This window comes from Aspergillus foveolatus, assembly GCF_047715535.1.
Source record: "Aspergillus foveolatus strain CBS 279.81 unplaced genomic scaffold BDW70scaffold_113, whole genome shotgun sequence".
In the NCBI taxonomy this organism is placed as follows: domain Eukaryota; kingdom Fungi; phylum Ascomycota; class Eurotiomycetes; order Eurotiales; family Aspergillaceae; genus Aspergillus; species Aspergillus foveolatus.
The window spans coordinates 26981-43269 of NW_027396177.1; the positions used below are offsets into that span (position 1 = coordinate 26981).

General features: G+C 50.0%; 7 protein-coding genes across 7 annotated transcripts; 6 read left to right on the forward strand and 1 right to left on the reverse strand.

Moving 5' to 3' along the window:
• Positions 1-798: 798 nt before the first annotated feature.
• On the forward strand, positions 799-1568 carry BDW70DRAFT_154219 (CFEM domain-containing protein; the record flags this gene model as incomplete). The annotated part of the gene is made up of 3 exons (XM_073739794.1): positions 799-885; positions 962-1094; positions 1177-1568. The coding sequence occupies 3 exons, from the start codon at positions 799-801 to the stop codon at positions 1566-1568; spliced, it is 612 nt and encodes a 203-aa protein (XP_073591235.1).
• A 278-nt stretch (positions 1569-1846) lies between these two features.
• On the reverse strand, positions 1847-2805 carry BDW70DRAFT_166132 (uncharacterized protein; the record flags this gene model as incomplete). The annotated part of the gene is made up of 3 exons (XM_073741913.1): positions 2482-2805; positions 1983-2414; positions 1847-1918 (listed from the first exon to the last, which is right to left on the reverse strand). Exons 1-3 carry the CDS (start codon positions 2617-2619, stop codon positions 1847-1849), a joined length of 642 nt encoding a protein of 213 aa, XP_073591236.1. The 5' UTR covers positions 2620-2805.
• A 23-nt stretch (positions 2806-2828) lies between these two features.
• On the forward strand, positions 2829-4768 carry cdc43 (protein geranylgeranyltransferase type I subunit CDC43). Its single transcript, XM_073738307.1, has 5 exons — positions 2829-3525; positions 3574-3619; positions 3675-4060; positions 4115-4223; positions 4279-4768. Exons 1-5 carry the CDS (start codon positions 2935-2937, stop codon positions 4419-4421), a joined length of 1275 nt encoding a protein of 424 aa, XP_073591237.1. The 5' UTR covers positions 2829-2934; the 3' UTR covers positions 4422-4768.
• A 450-nt stretch (positions 4769-5218) lies between these two features.
• On the forward strand, positions 5219-9150 carry BDW70DRAFT_144924 (non-specific serine/threonine protein kinase). The gene is made up of 4 exons (XM_073738342.1): positions 5219-5928; positions 6001-6118; positions 6172-6319; positions 6372-9150. Exons 1-4 carry the CDS (start codon positions 5846-5848, stop codon positions 8732-8734), a joined length of 2712 nt encoding a protein of 903 aa, XP_073591238.1. The 5' UTR covers positions 5219-5845; the 3' UTR covers positions 8735-9150.
• Positions 9151-9623: 473 nt separating this feature from the next.
• Positions 9624-11405, forward strand: rtt106 (putative negative regulator of DNA transposition (Rtt106)). Its single transcript, XM_073738352.1, has 4 exons — positions 9624-9836; positions 9902-10246; positions 10308-10664; positions 10717-11405. The coding sequence occupies exons 1-4, from the start codon at positions 9707-9709 to the stop codon at positions 11259-11261; spliced, it is 1377 nt and encodes a 458-aa protein (XP_073591239.1). The 5' UTR covers positions 9624-9706; the 3' UTR covers positions 11262-11405.
• A 1730-nt stretch (positions 11406-13135) lies between these two features.
• BDW70DRAFT_14529 (casein kinase I) lies at positions 13136-15215 on the forward strand. The gene is made up of 6 exons (XM_073738407.1): positions 13136-13197; positions 13275-13483; positions 13531-13600; positions 13647-13795; positions 13850-14255; positions 14303-15215. The coding sequence occupies exons 2-6, from the start codon at positions 13355-13357 to the stop codon at positions 14884-14886; spliced, it is 1338 nt and encodes a 445-aa protein (XP_073591240.1). The 5' UTR covers positions 13136-13197; positions 13275-13354; the 3' UTR covers positions 14887-15215.
• BDW70DRAFT_14526 (uncharacterized protein) lies at positions 15216-16033 on the forward strand. Its single transcript, XM_073738403.1, has one exon. The coding sequence runs from the start codon at positions 15545-15547 to the stop codon at positions 15998-16000; it is 456 nt and encodes a 151-aa protein (XP_073591241.1). The 5' UTR covers positions 15216-15544; the 3' UTR covers positions 16001-16033.
• Positions 16034-16289: the final 256 nt, after the last annotated feature.

The following is a 16289-nucleotide window of genomic DNA, read 5'->3' on the forward strand; positions in this document are numbered from 1 at the left end:
AGCTGCAGCAACTTTGAAGCGAAGTACTTGCGGGGAATGAATGAGAGTTTCCGCTAGTCATATACCAGGACTAGCTGTATCTCCGCAGGGGTGTCGGTAACCACAAAGCTCTAATTTGCCGTACTAATCCAAAGCTCCATCTGCAGGTCTTAAATCCCCTTACAGGGTCCTAGGCTCTTTCGATGACTCTTTAAGAATGCGCAGTAGAGCTGGAAATTTCACTTTTGGGACTGTATAGCCATGAATACGACGTATCAGGCTCACGCGCGAGTGCCTTCTGGCGTGCTGTATAGAAGAGCTGACAAAGTGATAGAAAATCCATTCAGCCTAAGACAGCCCAGATCTTCCACTGGGCATACCTTATAGTTCCTTAAAAGCGATTAGCGTAAATTACAGTGGTCAGTCATCACCATCGTTGTCATATAGAATGCACAGTGTAACTACAGGCCGTGAGGGGTGCCTCCAAGCCAGAGTATAAAACAATCGAGGACGTAGACAAGAAACAACTGCTACTCTGATCTGTACAAGGCGTTAATGAGCTTTAGTGAGCCTATATTTGCCAAGTACGGAAGGCAATGGTTTCCGAGCAGGTAATGCGTACCTGAATGACGGCCGTGGCAAAGAGGGTAGTAGCAAGGGTCCTCAGGCTTTTGTTGCTCATCCCTCGACTCCCACGTCCACTTCGACTCTCCCTCCTTCACCCCTCACTTTGTTCTTCCTTTACTATCAACCTCCTCAACATTGTTGGCTGCTCCGTAAACGGCTCTCACATTTCAATTCATCAAAGACGTATCAACCATGAAGTCTCACTTGCTCGCTCTTATCCTGGCTGTCTGCCTGAGCTCCGTTATTGCTCAGTCTCTGCCTGGCCTTCCTGACTGTGCTGTACGTTACTCTCGCGCGACGTAGCTGATCTCCTGCATTCGTACTCAAGAAATCATGAGTTCTAATAAGCCAACAGCAAGGCTGTGCCAATGGGGCCATTCCCTCGAAGTGCAGCCCCGTCGATGTTGAATGCATTTGTGCCACTAGGTCCTTTATCGACGACATGGCCTGCTGTGTTGGAAAGTCTTGCAATGCGGATGACCAGAAAAGTAAGTGGAACAATCAACGATGAACTCTTATATGGCAGCCATATACATCACAACCGTATGAGCAAACGTACATTTCGCGCAGAGCTAACATCAATCGTTTCTCAAGCGGCCCTCGACTTTGCCAACGGCATCTGCGGCGGTGCCGGAATCAGTGATCTCCCTCAGTCCGCCACCTGTGCTAGCGATGCAACCAGCACCACAGCCACTGCTTCCGCTACCGTCACCGCTACCGTCACCCCTACCAGCGACGGCAAGACCACTACTACCACGGCCGTCACTTCCAACACCGAAAGTGACCAGACTTCGACCGAAGCTGCCTCCTCGACCTCGGCCGATACTTCTACTCAGACTTCAACCTCGACTGAAACTGAGACTCCAGCTAGCTCTGAGGATACTGACGGTGCAACGCCTCTCCGGGGCAAGAGTGTCGGCGTCCTTGCTGGTATTGCCGCCGGCGTTGCATTCGTGCTTTAAGAAGTTAAGACGTGCTTCTGCTTGTCTGTAGCTGGCATCACCACTTACCATATTGGTCATATGGGAATGAAGCATCTGTTCGAGTCGGACTGAAGTGAACGATGTACTGCACTGTATCTATTATGCTCTACTTCTGCGGAAAGCAAGAAGAGACACAACGTACTGCGTAATGTAGTGAGGAAATGTCATTTGATGATCAGCTTCAACATTCCGTTAATAATTATAAAGCCATGACGCCTTTTAAAAGGCTATAAATACAGACCCAGTATAACGAAGATCTATGATTCTCGTTCGCGCTCCGCAAACCGCGCCGCAACCTCCTGCCTCTCTTCACGCAGCGTGATGAAGATCTAAATAACCAGACATCAGCTACACTTTATCCAATAAGAAGTAAACAGGATTAGAAGCACCTACCCAGAACCAAAACATCATTTCCATGAAACCATACGTGAAGACAACCCTATTCTTCAAATTCTCCAAGCCAGAAAGCTCATCAGACGCCGCAGGGTCAGCTGACCGAACAATCCCCCAAGCACCTGGCTTACTCTGATATATGAAGAATGACACCGCAAAGAAGAGACAGAATCTCGACAAAGAAACCAGTGTCCATATCTCCGAATACAGTGTCGCGAGGCTTGCAATGAACGGATTTGTACGCATGCGCGCAAAACCACTCACAGCCCCGGGAGCCTCTGATCTGGCGGCCTCGGCCATGGCCAGAATCTCATTTATATGTGGAATCTTGGTAACGAGGATCAAGTCTATTAAGGCGTCGGCGACGAGGAGGATGCCGCACATTGCGAAAGGGGATTGTGGACGCGAGAAGTTCGGGGATGGGCGGGAATCCTGGTTAAATTATTTCTTAGCAAATCGATTGTTCATCCGACTTTGAGACGGGATGAAAATCCTGTACCAAGTGAAGAAATTCCCCTAGCATGAAGACTACATCGCTTTCCGTGATAACTTCGGGGGATTTGGTGAGGTAGACGGCGAGGGTGAAAAGGAAAAGGGCGTGTGCCTTGATCAGGGTTTTAGAAGAGAGGAAGCCCATACTGGGCGAGAAGAGTCAAGAGCGATGACAGGAACGAAAAACTGTATATAGATTCGACTTGCTGTCTCCGTGCCGAGTTGGGTAAGGTGAAGCTCTTCCCCATAGCTCCGGTATCTTTTTTGCTCCCGTTAGAGGTGTGGGGTCGAGCTACCTACTTCGATCATCATTATTCTTCCTCCACCAAGAAAAGCAAGAGAGTCATGAAAGTTCTTTGAGAAGCCGTGGAAAATTCAGATACTGCTCCTCAACTTAATATTCGTTTCTTTAGTTCATTTCGATTTGCTCGACTTTCCTTGAGAGAGCCGAGAGTCAGCCATGTCGGAAGCTGTGTTTACGAAAGACCGCCATGTCACATTCTTCCTGCGATGCCTCAAGACATTCCTACCGGGCTTATATACATCCAATGACTCCAATCGCATGCTCCTAGCCTTCTTTATCATCGCAGGACTTGACCTCCTCGGCGCATTAGAGAGCAAAACGACACCCGAGGAAAGACAAGGTTATATCGAGTGGATATACCAGTGTCAGGTACACTCAGGCGGCTTTCGAGGGTTCACGGGGACAGATTTTGGTACAGAACTACGGACGGCGGAGAACGAAGCATGGGACCCTGCAAATGTGCCCTCGACCTTCTTTGCGCTGGTTATACTCCTTATTTTAGGCGATGATCTGTCGAGGGTGAAGCGGACCGAGTGTCTGAAATGGCTTCGTAAGATGCAGCGGCCAAATGGAAGTTTTGGCGAGGTTCTTGGGCCTGATGAAAGCATTGAAGGTGGCGGCGACTTGCGGTTCTGTTGCTTTGCTGCCGGTACTCGGTATATTCTGAGAGGAAAACGAGATACCGGCCTTGATGGTATTGAAGATATAGACGTGGGGAAGCTCGTGGCTTTTATTGTGTCCTGTCAGGTGTGATTTCAGTTCCCTCTCCACGTCATCTTTACTGAGTCTGTGCAGGCATACGATGGTGGAATGGCGGAGGGTCCGTATTGTGAAGCACACTGTACGTCAACGCACTATTCCATTACCAAGGCATTAACTTATTCGGACATCTCCAGCCGGCCATACATATTGTGCCGTAAACACCCTGACGTTCTTAAACCGTGTATCAGACGACTCATGGCGAGTACCGCTTGTCTCGCCCGGTACTCACCAATTCGAATCCCTTGTCCGCTGGCTGGTATCGAGACAAACAAATGAATTGGGAGATGAAGACGAAGACGATGAAAGGGAGGAGGATGATGGTGATGACTCGAACAGCCCAGCAAATGATGTTCAGAGTCTATCGGAGGCGGTAAATGAGCTTGATCTGAACAACAGCATTGATGCGCTTCCCATTTTTCTGCCACCGGGAGAAGAATCTTTGCAATGGGCTGGCTTTAATGGACGGTGCAATAAGTATGCGGATACTTGTTATTCGTTCTGGAATGCAGCAACGCTGGATGTAAGAGCTTCAGAGGATCTACCGGATGAAGCTTCGGCTAATACTCAGCTATAGATGCTAGGCAGACTGTCGATGGTTGATGCAGAGCGGAACAGGCGATACTTGCTGCAGAAGACGCAGCATCTTGTTGGCGGTTTTGGGAAAAGCGTGGGAGAACTACCAGGTAAATCAATAAGTCATCGTTCTACGTCTTTCGTGCTGACTGACATTCCGGACAGACCTACTACACTCTTATTTCGGAATGGTCTCACTCGCCTTCCAAGGTGAACAGGGGCTTGACAGTGTCGACTCTGCGCTTTGTGCTACCCACCGGACAGTCCGGCGTTTACACAGTCTGCCTTGGTGGCAGGAGAACGAATGACCTGATCAGTCTGCTTTCACTCCTGAGTTTAAAGCTTCAATATCGATATCCCGATCTTCTTTTTATGGAAATCCAACCAGTGACCTTAAGTAGTGCTCTAGTGAAACACCCAATTGGAGCTGGATGTGGTCTTCGAAACATTGTTCGAGAAGGCAACCCGGAAAAGCCAAGGTGTCCAAGCCCTTCTCCACAGTGGCCGCTGCGCACGGAGATCGAGAATATTCCCGACTTGTGATGCAGTAATCTCATGCTATCCGGAAGCAAACCAATCAATTCAGGCATAGGGACACTTTACAGAAATACGAGGAGGGCTTGCTAACTGCAAAACCTACCACCCGTACTCCGGCGGTAGACTAGTGAAGACTAGTGAAATATGTCATCAACGCCCGTTGCTGATTTTGATCAGGGGCGAATCCACCACGGGAAATAGTCTGCCAGTCGAGGTGTTTTGAGGTCTCAGCGAGCTCTCGTCCTTCGGCAAGCACTTTGTCGTTCGTCCATGGCGCCATTAGTAACTTTGCTGAGCACTCCTGTTTGGCTCAGCGTAGTGAAGATTAACAGTACGATAAAGTAACCAATACACCAATATGTTGGTCCGCCACGTTGTTCAGAGCTCTAATTAGACGTTCCCAGACATTTCCATAGCACATAGTTTATAGCCCGTCAATTTAATATAATCAGGCAATCCAATAACGGCCCACGATTTTAACCAATCTAATCATAATGGATAAATTACGGAGTACTTTATACAGAGTCGAGTACTCTTGTTAATGCAATGAGCTATGTCCCGAGTAGCCGCAGTTGTACGGAATATGTAAATGTCTCGTTTCATTTGAGGCTGTTCTATCTTTCCCCTCAGCCACAGCTCAAAGCTTCAATCTCCTCACGCTCGTCTCTCCTTACCTTTGTCCCCCTCAGTCTTTTCTTGATTGTATTCTCCTGAAGTATATCCCGTGTGTTGAGCAAGTCGAGTTACATCACCGTGCTTCGCCTCCCGCCACCCGCGTCGGTTCCTGTTCCTGTCTCCCATTCCAGATCCGCAGAAAAGTCATCCTCCGAGGCTGCGACGACGACTCCGATCTGATTTCATCGCATGATTCTCCCGATCAACCCGCCTCAAGAAAAATAAACTGACCTCATTCAAATCGCTTACAAACAATCAACCTTCGTCTTCTCGATAGTTGTTCGTGCGGCAACCGTTCTCCTTCGCCATCCGGAACTAGCCCCCGATCGAACTCGTCCGCCGACCCCTTAGAACAACATCTCGCTCCTTACAACACGGGTTTATTGGTCTCCGTCCCTCTGTCGTTGGATGGCGGCCACAAAATATACGCAATCGACCGGCAATCAAATACTGTCATACATAACAGACATATATTTCTCCGCAGACTTCCTCAGGGCGTGCGGAGGTTCCTTCGAAACACATGCCGCCTCCTAGAACGAGAGCGGAGGTTCAAGCCCAGAAGCAAAAGGAGAAGCTTGCCCAATCCTATAATGAACTCCTAAAGTAAGGCTTATCTGCATCTATCCCTAGGCTTGCTGCGCAATAAAACCGTGTCTGACCATCCCTGCTACTTAGAGAGTTCTCCTCAAAAGACCTCCGACATGTTGGAAACTACACACTGGGCAGATTGATAGGAAAAGGTTCTTTCGGCAAAGTCTATCTCGCCTCGCATAAACTTACCAACCACTCAAAAGTACCTGCAGAGCTATCCATTAAGCTGTCACTGTTTATGCTGATCATGTTTAGGTCGTGCTGAAGTCGTCGGACAAGGAGGATACAAACCTGGCACGAGAGATTCATCATCACCGTCAATTCCTTCATCCCCATATTGCGCGCCTTTACGAAGTGATTGTGACTGAGAAGCTTGTTTGGCTGGTTCTCGAATATTGCCCTGGTATGAGCTGCGCTTGCGCGACTATATGCTTGACTTAGCTAACAACGGCTAGGCGATGAACTGTACAATTATCTTCTGCGGAATGGGCCGTTGCCCATTGACAAAGTCAAAAAGATATTTACCCAGCTTGTTGGGGCCGTGTCATACGTTCACAGCAAGCAGTGCGTTCACCGTGACTTAAAGCTAGAGAATATCTTACTTGACAAGCACGAGAATGTGAAGCTTTGCGATTTCGGATTCACCAGGGAGTACGAGGGTAAAGCAAGCTATCTTCAGACTTTTTGCGGCACCGTGTGCTACAGCGCCCCCGAAATGCTCAAGGCCGAGAAATACGCTGGCGAAAAGGTGGACGTTTGGAGCTTAGGCATTATTCTTTATGCGCTTATTGCAGGAGAGCTCCCTTACGACGATGACGACGACCAGGTCACCAAAGCGCGGATTCTGAACGAAGACCCGAAATTCAATGACAAATTCCCCGACGACGCCAAGGCGCTCATAAACCTGCTTCTTTCTAAGCGGCCTCTTCTCCGGCCTAGTTTGGACGAAGTTCTCGCCCATCCATTCCTATCCGAGTATGCTGCTGAACAGCTAGCAATTCTGAAGCTTCCTCGGCCGCCGCCCTTTTCGACATCTCTAGAGAAAACCACTCTACATCGAATGAAAAGCGCGGGAATCAATATTGATGATGTTGTAGATAGTGTCATGGCTCAGCGCTGTGACGCGCTCGCCGGTTGGTGGGCTCTTCTAATAGAGAAGGAGCAGCGTAAAGAAGCGAAGAGGGAAAGAAAACGACGAGAGCGGGATGCAGAGGCAAAGAATATTCGCCGTCTAAGCGCAGCGAGCAGTCGCTTGGAAAAAATCTCGGCTGCGCTAGTCGAAGTGGACGAAGAGGGCCAATCGACCGCTCCCTTACATGAACGTGGTCGAAGGGATCGCCGGAGTTTACCCTCCCAGCTCGCCGTCCCTGAATTACCAATGCTCCCGGAGCCACCTCTACAGTCTCACACTCTCACCACACCACCGCCTCCTCCAGTCGACAAAGACTCAATTCGCTCCCACAGCTCCACCCGCCGTCTCCCTCCCGCGCCGCCTCCCAAGGATCGAAGGCGATCACGCCCCAGCACGCTTCATGCATCCGCATCTCAACCTGAGTTAGCTCAGCATGGTGGAATTTTTAGAAGACGGACCGGGCGCCGCCAATACCCAATTATCAGCCAACTAGCTTCCCTTAAGCATTGGTTTGTGGAATCCGCGAAGAGAGCCAAATCTCCACATCCCAAGTCCGCTGGTGGTACGTCTCGCAAGTTCCTGTCAGAAAAATTGAGCCCTGCAAAAGGCCAGGAAGGGACAAAAAAGACAACCTTGGCCGCTTCAACCACCGGCCAGCCGAATGACCTGGCAACGCCGACCCAGATAAAACGTGCATCAAACGCAAGTAGTCTGGCTCCTAGTAGCGCATCATATCCGCATCGCCGTCACTCATACCCCAGGCAACCCCGGCCATTGAGCACCGGTGCGAGCCAGCGTAACTCGCTATCGCCGTCCCCGCTCACTCCAAGAGGCTCATATCGACGGTCTTCAGTTGGTCTAAGGGGCCGCAAATCGACATCCTCATCTGTATCTTCCATCCGGAGTATCCATCACGGTCATTCTCGTTCGAAAGCTTCGTCCATATCCTCTAATAGCATTGGTTCTGCGACGACACCAACCGCTCGGGTTGCAAAATCTCCTCATACGTCGGTCAAAGTGCTACCAACAACCCCAGGCGCATCTGCGCGCTTTCCGACCAATATCCGGCTAGTTCGGAACCCAGCCCATGGGCTGCGAGACTTGGATGAGCCTGATGGTGTGCCGACTTCATCCTACAATGAAGCTGCTCCTGCGCCCTTGTTATATTCTCCGTCGTCGAGCCTTGTTTTTGCTCGGCGAAAACGGTCTACATTCAAGGGGCCAATGCTTCATGTTGCTAACCTAGTGGCATACGGTGGAATGACATCGGAATATCCCAACGGGGATGTCAGAATGGATGTCCCCGCTATTAAAGCAGCTCGACCCACGACGCGGAAGAGCCAGATTATCGAGGAAGAAGAGGATCCGGAGGACGAATATGAAGAAGTGGATGCGTTCACTGGGACTGAGGAAGAACCCGCCTCCCCTATTGGCGTAGTTAGCTCAGAGCTCTCAGATCCCGATCATGCCCACAGCCGCGGCCAGCCCGTCCTGGAACCTGCTCCTGATCTTGATTCAAGCCCTCTTCGGCCTCCGCGCTCCTCTTCGCTGAGAACTACGTCACGAGACCCGGTTCTCAGCTCGGACGATTCTGGCCAAGCTGCGTTGAATGCCTCTCCAAAATCCGTGGTATCTGGGAAGCGCAGCTTATATTCTGGTGTTGACGAAACTGCGACTGCGAAATAGCATCTGTCCGTCTGAATAACTTCGTTGGCATGGTTAGCCAGTCGTTCTGCACTTTATACCCACTTTGCGGCTGCTTTTTGCATTTATGGTGCACAAATGATAACAGGCCTGGCTTTTCATACACATGGCATTGCACGGCTCTGTCACTTGTTTTTTAAAACCTATTCTGACTTTTGAGTTTCGGCCATTAGATGGCCATGATTACCATATACCCTTGGCTTCCTTGCACTTTCCCGTCGGATTTCAAACATTTTAATCCTTCATGTACTACTGGTGGACAATTTTCACATTTTTGCCTTACCTCGTCAGCTGCGATCTTTTGCTCACATACTTCGTTGATTGACATTCATACAAGCAGTGCCTCGAGGCTGGTCCTGAGCAAGCACAAGAAATGATACCTGTGCAATGCATTTGTCCTTCTCCTGTTTATATAGACCTAGAACTGAGCCTCTGTTTATCTTATTGTATATATTACACACGTGACCACGAAAGCCGTTGCTTGAATTGTGGATGGCAGTAAATAATCGTACCTGATGAAACATACGTACGAACGAAATCGAATCAGGCTGTGCAGACGGCATGTTGAGCTACCAGTTTTGTCAGCCATCAACCCAGCGACCATACACTCAGTAACGACGTTGGCTGATATAAGCTTAAAGCGGCAAGGTCTGGGGCGATGTAGACTGAGTTTGCTGATAAACCAGGTCAAATAAAACAGCTGAGGGAAGTCCCAGACTTCGTTTATTTGGGCGAATGATAAGTCTCATTGCATGTTAATCACAAACATTTGCAGCGTATTCGATTAATCCCTGGGCGTCAAGCTGCCTCTCCTTTCCCGCCCAGCATCCGCACCTCAGTCCTTCATCATCATCCCTTTTTTCTTCCTATCGTTCTTGTCTTCACATATATATACTTGGCTTTATTTTTGCACTCGACAGGCGCTCTGTTCTTTTTAGGGCGCCATCTACCAATATGGCGTTTGCCACGATAAACTCCACACCACCGACACATACCCCAGCGCAAATATCGACCCAGGTCCCTACGATTGAGGATGCCTTTGGCGCTGAGCCTGCGCTGAAGAAGCGAATTTACGATGCAATCGGTCCGTGCTTTTCTCAGACGCATGATTACCAGAGCAATTAGCACTAATGAATTGTTCCCTCTTAGGGTCAACTCCCCATTATTTCTCACTATTTGAGGACATTGCTCGGTATACCTCCAGTCTGCGAACGAGAAATGCGAACTCCGTTCAGCCCATCCAAGTTATCCCCGACGAACCCGTTGCGAAAAAACGCAAGCTTGAAAATGGAACCGATTATGGGACCGGGGGCGCTCAATCGCTGGCTGATCTGAAAACACACAAAGCTCTACAATTCTACATGCAAGATGTATCATTTGCCATGCCGCAAAGAAAGAAGTTGACACTGGAGATCACGGCGGGAAATGAATATCTTCGGGCTAGGAATCAGACGTCGAAGGAGGTAGAATTTGGCGTGCCGCTGGACAGAGTTCGTACGTTGCTTCAACTCTTTGTGTTCTATCGCTTCTGTTTCGGCCTGCTGATACCATACAGAACATGTCTTGTGCCTCCCCGTTCCGGAGAAGACTCAGCGACAGTTCAATTTCTGCATTATCCCCCAGTATGCTGATGGGATCAACCCGCCTCCGAATGGCGTTCCTGCCCCGGAGGCAGTTATGTGGACGATCAACGACGGGCCTGCGAAAGCTGCGTTTTCGGGGCACGGGCAACAAATTGGAAACCAAGAAGGAGAAACGGCCGAGGACCTAGTGCGCCGAGTGTTGAATGAGAATCTGTCACATACACAGGTTATACGCCCATGTGCGCAGGAATTTGCCAGCTCCATGCCAGAGGGCCATCGGAAGGGTGAGATGGCATACCATGTCAAGGCCTTCCGTGGAAGTAAAGAAGGTATGTCCATTGAAGTCGCGAAGAGGCGTTGGCTGATGTGTCTCACGTTTAGGCTACCTCTTTTTTCTGTCTACGGGAATCTTCTTTGGGTATAAGAAGCCTTTGCTTTTCTTTGCCTTTGAGAATATCGACTCCATTTCTTACACCTCTGTTCTCCAGCGGACTTTCAATCTAAACATCGTGGCGCGCGCTCTGGGCAGTGACGAGACACAAGAGTTTGAATTCTCCATGATCGACCAGGCGGACTACTCCGGCATCGACACCTACATCAAAACACACGGCCTGCAAGACGCCAGCCTCGCGGAAGCCCGACGCGCAAAGCGCTACAATATCAACGGGGCAAAGACCGAAGAAAATGGCGAGGCTGCCAGTCAAGAGGCGGAAGAGAGCGAGCTGCAGAAGGCACAACGCGAGCTAGAAGACCAAGAAGATGAAGAAGAAGAAGACTACGACCCCGGAAGTGAGGGCGAGAGCGAGGGCAGTGGCTCCAGCAGCGAGGAAAACTCAGACGACGACCAGGACGACGACGCGGATGGCAACTTGGTAGCGGAAGAGCTTGGAAGTGAAGCGGAAGACGTTCCTGAAGATGAGTTGTAACTGTAACGAGCATTGCACGTGTAGATGCGTGGGGCGTCTGCAGTCAGAACTTGCTGTATATCTGATTTAGATATTCATAGAGTGTACAGGCTGTCCAGGGCCACCTAGACACCGGTGGGATATTCCTATTAAGCCTGCTACAAGTCGACCGTTGGCCGTGGCATGTCTCTGGACAGTGAACGTATCCTCGTAATCGATAGAGACCCGTCATCGACCCATTCTCGACCCATTCTCGACCCATCCTCGACCCGTCCAAGACACAGGAAGGACAGGAACTAAACGCGGTGATGGGTCACTACCCGCGACCCCATACATACCCCGTTGGAAGGCCGTTTCAAGCACAGGATAAGGACAACAGAAGCAGCCTCAATTGGGCGCCATTTGGCGGTGGGTCATGCGTGGTAGACGTGTCATATAGGATAAGCCCTGTGGCAACTCAGCAAGGTTGTCGAAGGATAGGGGTGCAGTACGTGTATGTATGCACCTAGGAGGATTCAGCAGGTACGCAGTTTGTCAGCTCCGTCTTGGTGCCTGAATGGATCTGAAGAGATAAACAATGACATAATTGATGGGGAGCGAGGGTTCTGGATGAGATCAGTCTCATTTAACAGGCATCAAAAAATCAAGATAAACTATGGAGCCTGAGACAGCCAGTCGTGGACCACAGCCCAATTGCCTTGATGCCAGCATTTATTACCACTACACCGTAACCGGGCCCCGTTAGCGGTAATTATGGTATCGAATCTAGCCCAGCGAACAGGGGGACTCCGTAGAACTAGGCCAGACTCGGAAGAAAACTTCTCCTGTCAAAGCTCTCTGAGTTGTGGCTGATTTTGGGGGGTATGATTTTAATTGGCAGAATGGTTTGATGAGCATTCCAGTGAGAGTCAAAAGAGTCAATTCGATCGGCAAGGCTCCCTGGATAGTCACCGCAGTAACATATCTGATCCCTTGCAAAGGTAGGACAAGGAACTCTATCAGCTCAATAAAATCTTTCTGCTCACAAGGTGCTCCTCTGGTGCAGGGACTGGGACGCAGAGCGGTTATTCGACCAGAGAGCTTATTGCCAAGATCGCCGTCGAGGAATTGGAGAAAAGGGAAGGAGGATCTGGCTTGGGCCGGGGGCTTGAACACTGCCCATCAACCCTTTGCCAAAGGCTGCCAGCAACGGAGCTTATGAAGAGGCTGATTGTTTTTACGAGTTCACATCATGCAAAGCGAATGGGTTAAATTACAATAGAAACAATAGTTCGTGGTCCAATATCAACTTTAATCTGTAGCCACGATAGTCTCCTTGGACCTGGTCGGTCGGGATCGATACCGCAAAGTTACCGCCATCTGTCACTCGGTTTCTCCAGGCTCGGGCTCTCGCTCTCTCTTCGCCTCTCTCCCCTTTGCTTCTCTCTCCCTCACGGACTTCGTCCTCTCCGCCTCGTTTTCCTTTTCCTGTGTTGGTCGTCTGAGGTCCCCCCTACCCACTCACCGTCCTCCGTCGATCTCCAGCTGGCTCCTCTCTACTTTCTCTCCTCTTTTTCTTTCACTCACCTCTCCTCCCATCCGCCCGACCCATTCCAACCACTGCAGGCTGCAGTTGTCCAGACTGCCGCGCAGCTGGTGCCGATTTCAAGGTTCCTGGGAGCTTCTTCCATTCCGAGGCTGTACGGAATTCTCCCTTATATTCATTGACCGTGCCCGAATTGCCCTCGATATCGGACCCAAGTTCGCACCCTGATTCGAGAACTCATCTCGACTGCAGACACTCCGATTAGCTACGGTCCTCCCTACCTTCGTCGTCCTCCTGCTTCGGTCTCGTTTCACGAGAAGCCTGCCCCGATTTTTGTCGTCCGCGCTCAGTCTCTTCAAGTCCCTTGGTCTTGTACGTCTACGCTTGGCCGTTGTTGCATGAATGGTATAGCATAGAATCTCGGGCGTCTCTGTAAGCAACCCATCTCATCTGCTTTTCCTTTGTATCGCTGTGGAGTTCCTATTTTGTCTCCCGCTAACGACTGCTAGCCTTCACGTGTTTGCAGCCCGTCGAGTTTCCGCACGTTCGTCCGCCGTTAAGGTTTTCGACTCGCATCGTCCGAGCAGACATGGCTTCCTCATCGTCCAATGTAGTGGGTGTCCACTACAGAGTAGGAAAGAAAATTGGTGAAGGGTCTTTTGGTGTGATCTTTGAGGGCACAAATCTCCTGAACAACCAGCAGGTTGCGATTAAATTCGTGAGTCACGTCCCAAATTGGATGGTAGTAAAGGCTAACGACACTAGGAACCTCGGAAGAGTGACGCTCCCCAGTTGCGAGATGAATATCGAACGTACAAAATCTTGGTCGGATGCCGTGAGTATTCTCCAATATATTACAGAACAATGACTGACCCGTCTAGCTGGCATTCCCAATGTCTACTACTTTGGCCAGGAAGGTTTACACAATATCCTCGTGATTGACTTGCTTGGTCCCAGTTTGGAGGATCTGTTTGATCACTGCAACCGACGGTTCTCTGTGAAGACCGTCGTCATGGTCGCCAAGCAAATGGTGAGTTTTCCCTGCTGACTTGAGAAAAGAGAAACGCGCTCCTGACATTTTTAGCTCTCTCGAGTTCAAACGATTCACGAGAAGAACTTGATCTACCGTGACATAAAGCCCGATAACTTCCTCATCGGTCGCCCGAACTCCAAGGCCGCTAATGTTATCCACGTCGTCGACTTCGGAATGGCCAAGCAATATCGGGATCCCAAAACCAAGCAACATATCCCATACCGTGAGCGAAAGTCGCTGTCCGGTACAGCGCGCTACATGAGTATCAACACCCACTTGGGACGCGAGCAGTCACGACGAGACGATCTTGAGGCCTTGGGCCACGTTTTTATGTATTTCCTTCGAGGTGGCTTGCCCTGGCAGGGCCTGAAGGCTGCCACCAACAAACAGAAGTACGAAAAGATTGGAGAGAAGAAGCAGACTACCGCCATCAAGGAACTCTGCGAGGGATTTCCAGGTTTGTCTCATCGTCGATCTCTCTCCGGCTGTGCTGACCACGTCTAGAAGAATTCACCAAATACCTTAGCTATGTGCGCAATCTTGGTTTCGAAGACACCCCTGACTACGATTACCTGCGGGATCTTCTTACGCAGGCCCTCAAGAACGCTGGGGAAGTTGAGGATGGAGAGTACGATTGGATGAAACTGAACAATGGTCGAGGGTGGGAATACAAGTCCTATTCGTCCCAGCAGGCTCTCCAGAACTCCGCCATGCATACTTCTGCCAGGGACCTCCACGGCCAGCAGATCCGCAACAGCCAAAGACCCGGCGTGACCGCCGACCGTTTAAACGCCGCGCAGCCCCCGCCCCCGTCTCCTGCGAAGCCCGGAGCCGGGAAGACGCGCGAGCCGCAAAACGTCAGAGGCGGCATCCCGCCAAAACGTCAGAGCGGGGGATTCGACACGACACCAGCTGCCTCGACAGTGGCGCAGTTCCAGAACTCGAACGCGAACATCTCGGGTCATCGGATAGGCAGCCCGGCGACCCCGGCCAAGAATCAGCCAGCCCCTGGCGGCCAGCAGGCGAGCAATGAGCCGCAGCCCACATTGATGCAAAAGGTGATGAAAGCACTTTGCTGCGGTAGGTGATCATTCTGCTGTCCCCACCTATGTCATGCCTGCTCATCTACCCCAAGGTTGATTGGTGTGACGCACTACTGTTCTGATTACGGAATTTGTAATTCTACATAATATCTCTGTCACGTTGGACCTCAAGCCTTCATTCATTTTCTTGTTCGGGGGGGCTTATGGTCAGTCGTGGTTCATACTGTCATAGTTCGCGTCTTTTCCCTTTTCAGAACGAACCCAAGATATGGAACCGGCAGATGGACACTGTGGGAAGGGCCGGGTATTTTGTTCTATATTTCTCATCATTGATGGACCCTGGGCAACCGCTCCCCCTGCTGCCTGATCGTCAAGGCCAGTTGAATCTGAACGGGCTGGACCTCTCGGAGCGACCCTCCTTCACCATCTTACATCTACTCTTTGTCATTATGCTCCCATCACTCGTTATGGTGCTACGGCTTTGGAACGGCGAATTTGAGCCTTTGTTTTCTGCGTTTTCTGGTTGTCTCTATTCGTGCACTGCTTTGACTGCATCTCTGGCATGAGCCATTTAATTCTAGATTTCGTCTGTTTCTGAGTATATGAGCACCGCGCGAGTTCCTGACCCACTCACGGGCCGCCTCGACACTACTCGGAGTGTCGTGGTGAAGTTAATGATGGCAGAAAGGCGTTTTGGCATCCGATGGATAAAACCTCGCGCTTTACAGGGCAGTCCTGTATCTATGTGGCATTTTTAGCATCTAAGTGTTTTCCTTGCCCCGTCAATACTTGCGGATTGTTCTCATCGACAAGGAGTTGCAAGGTTCTGTTTCTGCTTCTACTCTGTTGTTGTCTTCGTCATTGCGCAGCCTTGCTCTCCCTATTTGCTCTTGATCATCTCAGCTTGTGTTTGTTATCGTCTGTCTTGCACTGTCATTGCCGATTCAGAGAGCGTTCTCAATTATCTAACGGACTTCTGTGTTCAGTAAACCTTGCTCCTCGAGCAGTTATAATATCCACCCTACTTGTCTGTACATTGGCCAGCGCAGCCTGTGCTATGTTTAGAGTCTGTGGTCCTGTTTCGGTTGCTCGGCTTCGGCTTCAACTCCTGGGCCAAGCAGGGGCTGATAGGAGGCTAAAGGTGTTTTATGTAGTATAGACCAATTACAGGTATATCAAGCTTTATCTTTTGAGTATTGAGATGGACACAAAAAATAAACAGCGTCTTAATGAACATACCACTTTTGCCCCTGGGTATTGGCCAATGGCAATGAATGCAGACGCGTAAGACCAATATATATATATCAAGAGTACTGATCCGAGGCCAGCAATATATACAATCCAGAATTGGTAGGTATTCCTATCCTTCTGTCCTTTGAATATGGTTGCAAAACCAGTAGCCACTTAAGATACAATTGAACAGTCAAAGTTTATGTTATGACACGACG